General features: G+C 52.1%; 1 protein-coding gene across 1 annotated transcript; it reads right to left on the bottom strand.

The window, feature by feature from the left end:
* Positions 1–1,732: 1,732 nt before the first annotated feature.
* LOC114603187 (uncharacterized) lies at positions 1,733–8,951 on the bottom strand. The gene is made up of 2 exons (XM_028741992.2): positions 7,589–8,951; positions 1,733–5,994 (listed from the first exon to the last, which is right to left on the bottom strand). The coding sequence occupies exon 2, from the start codon at positions 5,985–5,987 to the stop codon at positions 5,043–5,045; it is 945 nt and encodes a 314-aa protein (XP_028597825.2). The 5' UTR covers positions 5,988–5,994; positions 7,589–8,951; the 3' UTR covers positions 1,733–5,042.
* Between the last annotated feature and the right edge of the window lie 313 nt (positions 8,952–9,264).

The raw sequence follows: 9,264 nt of genomic DNA, 5'->3' as shown, positions 1-9,264 counted from the left end.
GGAGGCTGTACAGTGGTGCCTCGGTTCTCAAACTTAAGCCGTTCCGGAAGTTTGTTCCAAACCAAGGCGTGCTTTCCCATAGAAAGTAATGCAAAACGGATTAATCCGTTCCAGACTTCTAAAAACAACCCCTAAAACAGCAATTTAACATTAATTTTCCTCTCTAACGAGACCATAGATCCATAAAATGAAAGCAATAATCAATGTACTGTACTATAAAATAAAGAAGACAGTATTGTAGATGATGAAAATTAAAAAAAAAAAAATTCTTCCTTGCTCTGATGATAGTCATTGTTTGGAGGGGGGACTTTTATCCATTTCCACAGTCACACAATCAGTCAATCAATCAATCAATCAATCAATCAATCAATCAGCTGAACTGGGTTCCACACAGTCACAAAAGCAAATTAACCGAAAAAGCCTCAAAAACAAAATAGCAAAATAAATAGCAAAACCAAAAGCGCCAGATGCAGTGGTATCTTGGTTCTCAAACTTAATCCGTTCCGGAAGTCCGTCTGACTTCCGAAATGTTCAAAAACCAAGGCGCGGCTTCTGATTGGTGCAGGCGCCCAGAAACAATAGCCAACAGCCGCACCGGACGTTTGGCTTTTGAAAAACGTTCGAAAACCAGAACACTTGCTTCTGGGTTTTGGGTGTTTGGGAACCAAGGTGTTTGAGAACCAAGTACCACTGTAGTCCAAAAAATCCTGGAGGGCACCAGTTTGAAGAAGGCTGTTCTGAAAAATACACAAATAGGACTTTACTACAGATTGGAAACAGTGCTTTTGATACATTCTGTGGCGGATCCTTCAATGCCGAGAGATGGTGAGAGGGGCAGAAATAATTTATTTTGTGTTCATCAACATGGCTTCTGTTCTGCCCCCTCTCCCTCTCGCTTGGGACGTTCAGGAGCGGGCAATTTCTTCCCCTCTCGTTGCAGAGCTCTCAGGCTGGACAGGAAGCTTTGGCAACACCCAGAGGATCACGAGCGGAAAAAAGCACGTGACGTAAAGGCAAGTTAAGAAATGAAACTGAATGGTTTGCTTGCCTAGGATCCAGGAAATGTCCTGGCAGCCAGCCTGCCTGCAAAAGCCCTTTTACCCACAAAACGTGCATGTGGCGGTTGGGCGACACCTCCAGAGTGAAAGGGGCATTCTGCAAGTGCTCAGAGGCACTGCTGTTGCTGCACATAGTTCAGGGCTTGGCTGGCGGAGTCTGAGAGCCCTTCTGTTCTCATTGAACCTAGTTGCTTTCATGGAATAACTGGAAAGTGTCGCTGTTAAGAAAGCCTGGTATATTGCAGCTGCCAGAGAAAACTCAGGTCCTCATCTTGAGCAGAGGCAGGAATTTCAGTCTCTCAAGACACAAGCTACCTTCACCTCCTGTCAACCTAGCAGTTCGAAAGCATGCCAGTGCAAGTAGACAAAGTTTACTCCAGCGGGAAGGTAAACGGCGTTTCCGTGCGCTGCTCTGGTGTCAGTGTTCTGTTGCGCCAGAAGCGGCTTAGTCATGCTGGCTACATGACCCGGAAAAACTGTTTGCAGAGCGGACAAACGCCAGCTCCCTCGGCCTGTAAAGCGAGATGAGCGCCACAACCCCAGAGTCGTTCGCGACTGGACTTAATTGTCAGGGGTACACAGCCCCCGTTTCTGTCCTCAGGTGTTTCCTCCCCCTCCAGCCTGTCCCACAGAAAAAATGATGGAGTTAACAAGAAATCAATCAACAGACAAAGTTAAAAAAAGAATGGGAATGTTTTAATAATTACTTAACAAAACAAGGTTTCAGTAAGAAGACTTGGCTGTGTCTTCAATAATTTCACAGGTAGTAAAATATTTTCCTCTTCATTCCAAGATGAGGATAAACAATTAAATACAGGGCAAAAAATAGGAATACTCGAACTGAAACTATAATGAGGTAGAAGGAAGTCAACAACATAATAAATTGAAAAGGGATTCAATCCAAATCGAAGGTTATAATGTACAAAAAACACTATTATCGGTTTAAATTATATTAAGTATTACTTTACAATAGATAGATATTTTCATTGTCTAAGTTGTCATTTTGACAGTTTTTTCTTTCTTAGATATTGTATTGTATAACAACAAGAGTATATAAATCTTAGATTTGTAAATAATTTCATTATATATAAGTCAAGATCTATATCAGTCCAAGAATAATCATTGTAAGATTGTTTTGTTTTATTTTTTATATACGCCTTTTTTGTTTCTTTGCTTTTATGTATGTTTTTGCAAATGAAAAAATAAATTTGAAAAAACCACCACTGTCCCACAGAAGGAGAGCTCTGCTCCTGCCCCACAGCCTGTGGGGTTTCTGAAAGATGAAGCCCCCAACCCCCAACTCTGAATCCCATCTGCTGGAAATGGCACTGCCCTCAGGGCCTGCTCCTCCTTCCCATCATGGGCCTCTGGGAAAAGGCGATGCTGGACTTTGGCCTTGCCCAGCAGACTCCTCCCAGGTTCCTGTGCTGACGGGCTTTGGGCAAAGAAGGTGCGGTGCTCAGTGGCAGCAAACGCTCTGAGCCACAGGCCAAGGCCAGGCCTTCCTTGGCTAGAGGCGCTTTTGGGGAGGAGGAAAGCAGCTGCTCTGCAGAAAGCCTTCTGCCACCCAGCCTCCCAAGGTCTCTCTCAAGGACTCCAGGAAAGAGAGCCACAACAAGATTACTGGGGAGAAAGCAAATTATTTGCAGACCAAAACAGGAACTTTCAAAAATGTTACTTGCATAGACCTTGGCTCTGGGGCCAGAACCTCTTTCAGTGCTAAGACAAGCCAGGGACCAGGAGGGTGAAGGACGTCGAGTCTGGAGCTAGAGGAGATTTCTGGAGCCTGTATGCAGAATCTCTCTCTCTTCCTGGCACATTCAGGGCACGAATTTAGGCACTAGGGTAATCCTGAGGTGCCTTGCACTTAAGAGAATTTCATATCACATTTTCCAAAGAACTAGCAGTATAAAGTCTTCTGGCACCATAGAAGTGAATGCATTTTAAAACACTTTTGGCCCTCCAGATGTTGTTAAACCACCTCTCCCATCAACCCTAGCAAGCACAGTCAATGACTAGGGATTATGGGAGTTGTAGTCCTGCAATATCTAGAGCAGGCTTCTTCAACCACGGCCCTCCAGATGTTTTTGGCCTACAACTCCCATGATCCCTAGCTAGCAGGACCAGTGGTCAGGGATGATGGGAACTGTAGTCTCAAAACATCTGGAGGGCCGAGTTTGAGGAAGCCTGGTCTAGCGGGCCTACAGCTGATGCCAGAATGTGTTTGTCTTTAAGGCGGCATATGAGAGAAAGCCAGGCTGTTCCTCGTATTCACAGCTGGGGATGGGAGGAGAGGACCTCACCCTGGAAGTTGCCCAGGAGCGCACACACCCCAGTCCCTTGCCCTCCCCTTTAACATATCAGGCAATAATTTATAACATTTATAAATAACTTGTTACAGACATCAGCACTGACCTGAGAGCTTAACTTTTTTGGTTAGGTTTTAAAGAAGGAATGCAATATTGTGATATCTGCACTGCAGCGGGGTTGGGCTAGATGACCCTCGGGGTCCCTTCCAACCTGACAATTCTGTGATTCTATCAAAGCAACACAACTTGGCTTCTTCAAGTATTCATCCAAGGCAGGTATTCAGAAGTCTAGAAGGGACATTTGCAGCCGGGTCTTGCCAGTTCACGTTGGGGCTCCCAACCCAGGAGAGATTTTAATTTGCATCATGCTCATTGGAACAGGACTAGCGAGCCAAAACTGTCCACTCAAGGGCACCATCAGAGGGTGGCAAATGGTCCAAATGTCTGCCAAGGAGGGATGTGGAATGTGGCCCAAGAAGTTTCTTTCTGGGGTAGCCAGAGAAATGCAGAGATTCACAGGTCACGGGTGCTCCCCAAATTCAAGATCCTCTGGCGAGAGGCTCTGCAACAGAGGAGCACCTGCCTTGGCACATCAGCAGTACATTTCCAGAGCAGACGACCCCAATGCGCATGTGGGGAACCACCAAGCAGGTCTGGCCAATGTCAGAAGGCAGCAGCGGCAGCAGCCCCATTGCTGGGATGCAGAGCCAGCTTGAAGAGGTAGTCAAGATGCAATTCCAGGGCTGCTTCAGCCAACTGGCCACATGCTTGGAAGAGGTAGCAAAGGAGTCCCCGTCCCCCGAACTGAGCCGGCAAAAGGCAAGGCTGGCAAAAGATGCCCACCAGGGGTGGCAGCAGCAACTTTGCTTCAAGGAAAATGGGCTTGCGTACAGAAAGAGAGTTGGACTCCAACTCCCATCAGCCACAGCTAGCACAGCTAATGGTCAGGGAATGCTGGGAGTTGGAGTCCAACAATGTCTGGCGGGCCTGAGGTTCCCAGTCCCTGAACTAGGGAGAAGCCGCCCCAGCCCACCTGAGCCAACACCTGCCCTGCTCCTGAGAGTCAACCTGTCAGGGCTCTGACAGTGTGGGGAGGAGGCAGGAGGCCAGGGCACTGGCCCAGGAGAGGGGTTTGGCAGTGCCCATGAGGCAGGAGCCAGAGACGGGCAGGCCAGACATGTAGGAGGAAGAGGCTGTTAAGGTGAGGGATGGGCTCAACGGATCCCCACCATCCCCCACCCCGTGGCCTCCTAGAACCAGGAGGGGCTTGAAGAGCAAGAACGCCTTCCCTGTAGGAGAAGCTTCCGGTTGTGCCCATGGTTGCTGCTACCACCTGGCAGGGCTCAGACCTGGGGGGCTGCTGAAAGGGCACACTTTGTCCATAAAGAGTTAACTCTCAGGCCTGGGGGTGCTGAGGACATTCCCAGAGCCAATGACCAACATTTCCACTACTCTAATAGACAGGATTTATTGCACTTGCAGCAAATGAGAGTTTAGTCACTTGTTTGCACCCTTTCAAGTAGAATGAAAAATGCCGGTATTGCAAGGTTTAAAGCTAGTTGATTTAGTCCTGCAAAACCCACGGTCCCTTTTCTTTGGCAAGTCATGGTCAATTGACCTGTAAACTTTAAAGATGGCAGAACCTTGAAATCCAAGGGATCCGGAGTGGAGCATTTCAGGAGCGCAGAAGGAGCTCCACGTAATGGTCGAGGCTCCCCATCCTGCTGCTTGCATCCTGACCGGGAAGAGGGGGTTCTTCAGCCTGGGGGGCAATCTCAGCAGCAGCCTGGCCTGCCATGTCGATAACTGTGGGCTGCCCGTTGCTCGGCGAACCCCACAGAACGCTCTCAAACTCTGACATGTCGATGTCTGCAAAGAAATCATCTGCAGGGACGTCGCTCGCATAGCTGGAGGCCAAGATCTCAAAGCTGTCAAACAAGGGGTCGCGGGGCTGCTCCTCAGGGCAGAGGGGACCCCAGGAACCAGCCTCCTGCCCTGGGCTGGCAGCTGCACTTTCAGAAGGCCAGGGGGAATCGGTTCTGGGGCCAGCCAGAGACGGGCAGGGGCCACTGCCACCTTCCTGTTGCTGCAGACTCTCCCAAAGACACAGGACTTCACCAGCAGTGCAGAGGAAGGAATCCAGGAGCGGGTCAGGCAAGCCGTCTTCCCTGGCCACCTGTCCTGCATCTTGGCAGGGGCTGGAGGAGGCAGGCAGTGCCCACATGCCTACGCCCATGTCAGCTGCTCTCGCCTGGCCATTGCCCACAGCACTTGGAGGCTCTTCTGCCGGCTGTGCTGGCAGAGACACCGCGCCTTCGCTCTCTGCTGGGGGACCCTGGCTTGTCTCTTGCCAAGGTGGGGCACCCTGGGGTGCTGCCAGCCCGAGTCCCGTTTCCCGGCTCCCTCGGCCGGGGTCTTGGAGGTGCAGGATGGTGTTCTTGAGGAGGACGCTCTTGTGCAAGTCTCGCACGTAGGGCGTGATCAGCGTGGCGTATTTCCCCTGTGCCGCGCGCAGGAAAGAGCAGCGCTTGTGGTCTGGGATGCGGCAGCAGCGGCGCTGGCTCCTGGCAGAAGGCCCGTCCGGCTCGAGGCGCTGGCATCTCAAGCTGCTGGGCGCCATGGTCTCCCTGGAGAGAGGGAGGAAGGCGGCACAGGTCAGGATGGAGCCCAGCAAGGCCAGGGCTCGCAAGACCACACTGGCCACAGCACAGAGGTGGGCCCTAAGCAGAAGGGGTGGCTACCAGCCGCAATGGAGGCAGCAAAGCTTCTGAAGGCCAGCTGCTGGAAACCGCAGGAGGGCAGAGCTGCTCTCATGCTCGGATCCGGCCTGCCAGTTTCCCAGAAAAGGCACCTGGCTGGCCACTGTGAGAACGGGGTCCTGGGCTAGATGGGCCCCAGTTGGCCTGATCCAGAGGGCACATTCTTCTGATGGAACCTCCAGGCCCAGAGGCAGTCTATCTAGATGCCCAGGCTGTGAGAACGGGGTCCTGGGCTAGATGGCTGATCCAACAATCATGTTCTTTTCTTGTTCCCACAGTGGCCCCCCAGATGCCCAATGGAAAGAAGCCCATAAGCAGACCATAAGTACAACAGTGACCCCCCCCCCCTTTGGCTTTCCCCCAGCAAGTGGCACTCAAGAGGCATTTACGGCCTCCAGCAGTGGAGGGTCGTAGCACACAGCCATCCTGGCTAGCAGCCCTCAGAAGCCCCCTCCTCCTCCATGAGTTTGTCCAATCCTCTTTGAAAGCCATCTGAGTTGGTGGCCATCCCTGCCTCCTGTGGCAGGGAGTTCCAAAGTTTAATTCTGGGCTACGTGAAGAAGCCCTTACTTTTATCTGTCCTGAATCCTCCAACATTCAGCTTCACTGGAGGTCAACAAACTTTTTACTGCAGTCCCCATTTTCTCCACAATCCTGCGCCTTCCTGCCCCCACCAAGGAAACTGGGAGGCACAGACCAGGAGAGCCCAGTGTTTACTCCTCGGGTGTGATCCCTGGAGGGGAAGGGTTTTTTTTTTTTTGAGGCTTAGGGGTCTGGTTTCTTATTTGGGGCTCAGACTGAGTGGAGACCTTGCCCTCGGTTTCTTGGTGAAACTCCTGTTTTGGGCAGGTCCCAAAAGGAGCAGAGGTTTCAAAGTGGTGCCTGGATGGGTTGCTCTGGTTCCTAAAGGAGCCCTGGACTCAAAAAGGGGGCCAATTCCTGCAGGCCTAAACTGTGCCCCCCCCCCCACTGCCAGGTAGCTGCCCAGGGTTCCCTCTCCATTGCAAAGTTGCTCCCTGGAGAATGACCCTCCCCTGCCCGCTCCCGAGCCTCTGGCCATGACTCACCCCCGAGCCATTCAAGCGCCCAGGCCGGACTTTTCGCCACCTCCCCCCTCCGCGGGCAGGAAATGGACGCGCAAACTCCAGAGAGCAGGATGGGTGCAGGGCGCGCAAAGGACCCGCTGCTCTCCCTGCAGAGGGAAAATTGGGGAGCGGTGGGGGGGGGGGCTGGCTGGAGGAACAAGCCCCAGCTCAGCCCAAATCCGAAGTCAGCGAGCCTCACCGCGGACTAGAGAACTACCCCGGATTAAGTCCTGGGAAAACCACGGGCGCACTCCGGGGCTGCGAAGCGAGCCCTTTCGGGGGTCTCCTCGCCAAGGTCATCTTGCCCCGGAGTCAGCGAGCCAAAGGTTGCAGATCCCCCCGCTCTTTGCACAGGAGGAGAAGAAGGGGCTGCTTACCTGGCCGGGGCCGCTCACCTGGCCGGGAGCTGCGGAAGCGCCGATAGAAAACGCGGCACGTTTCTGGCTTCTGATCCCCGGCGATCGGCGTTCCCAGCAGCGGCGGGGGCCAGCTCCGCGCCCATTGGTGGGCTGGTCGGGAAGCAGGCCCTCTCATTGGCCGGGGAGAGACCCTCACCTGGCAAGGTCCAGGTGCCGCCCCTTGCGCTCCAGCGGCGCTGCTTCGCTTCGGCCTCCAGGTGGCGCCGCAGCCTCCCTCCTAGGTCTCAAGTCCAGCGCCTAAGCCACCCGGACGCCTGGGTTCTTTAGAGCCCTGTGAGCAGTGCTGGATTTACGTATAAGCTAAACAAGCTCTAGCTTAGGGCCCCATTCTCTTGGGGGCCCCCAAAAAAATTTAAAGGGAGGAAAAAACCTGGATGTACATTTCCAAAACAGAAGATAAAAAACAAATAAAATAAAACCTACATACACCAACCGCTCTGAGCCCGGCTTCGGCTGGGGAGGGCGGGATATAAATAAAATTTTATTTTATTATTATTATTTTGTGTTGTGTAGGCTCCTATGATGTAAGTCATGGGCTCCGCCTGCTTGCCTACTCCCTAAAATATCCCTGGTTTGCTCCTTTCTATATATAGGGTGCCCACAATCTGCATGGACTGGTTGCAGGGCAACATGGGCAAATGGCTTCAGATACCTATGAGGTCCATCAATTACCATCTAGCATATATTCAACACCAAAAACAGCAACAATTTGTCGTTGGCAAAGGACAGTTGGACATATCAAGGGCCCCATTCCCTTCAGTAGCTTAGGGCCTCATAAAACCTAAATCGGGCCCTGCCTGTGAGGGCAGGGGGAATCTAGCAGCAGGGAGTTCCACAAGTTTAACTGGCTGCTTGGAATTCCAGAGGGGCCGTGCAATAGGAATGACCATAATGAAAAGGGGAGACATCTTACCACAGTGCAAATTAAATTAAATCTCCACCATGAGAAGCGAATTGCAGTTGATCAAAATGTCTGTGCATTTGGGGTTGAATAAAGACAATGGCCAAAACACGTATTTAAACCCAACCTGCACACTTTCCCGCTTACACCTCTGTGTCCTGCAGTGGGTTAGACCCTTCAGCTCTACAGTTCTGATTCTAGGCACCTGCTGGCAGAAACCAGCCCTTTCATGCATCGGATAAAGTGTCTCCTAGCTCAGGGACTCAGTTTAGCCTTCCCGGGTCTTCAACCCAAACCTGTAAGAGGAAGGGATGCAGGCACAGCTAGGCTGCCCTTTCTTGGTCCTTGTGACAGAAGAGCATGAAAGTGCCAGGTGTAGAGATTGAGAGGAGAGGAAGGGAGGACAATGGCTGGGTCTAAATCACTCACCCAGGCAGGAAAGAAGGAAGTCTCTCTCCCCCCCCCCCATAAGCCCCAGCACGGGGCCTCAGGTGCCCCTGTGTGTTTGTGTACTTATGTGGATCCAGCTGAAAGGCAGGGGATCCTCCAGGGCAGGCAGCCCACCCACCTCCCCACCCCAGACTCTGCCCACCCCTCCTCTGGGTAATGGCCAAGAGACATGCTTAACCAGGAAGCAGGAGGCTCAGCTGGGGAGCAAGAATGGTAGGATTCTTGAGCTGGAAGAGACCCAAAGGGGCATCTAGCCCAACTCCCTCCTGCGATGCTAAGTTCA

The sequence above is a fragment of the Podarcis muralis genome, chromosome 7, assembly GCF_964188315.1.
Source record: "Podarcis muralis chromosome 7, rPodMur119.hap1.1, whole genome shotgun sequence".
Taxonomy (NCBI): Eukaryota; Metazoa; Chordata; class Lepidosauria; order Squamata; family Lacertidae; genus Podarcis; species Podarcis muralis.
Note: the sequence above shows the minus strand (reverse complement) of the source record. Positions and strands in the feature narration are given on the sequence as shown.

Coding starts and splice junctions, on each gene's coding strand:
- LOC114603187 (XM_028741992.2), bottom strand. CDS start 5,987: ATGGCGCCCAGCAGCTTGAGATGCCAGCGCCTCGAGCCGGACGGGCCT.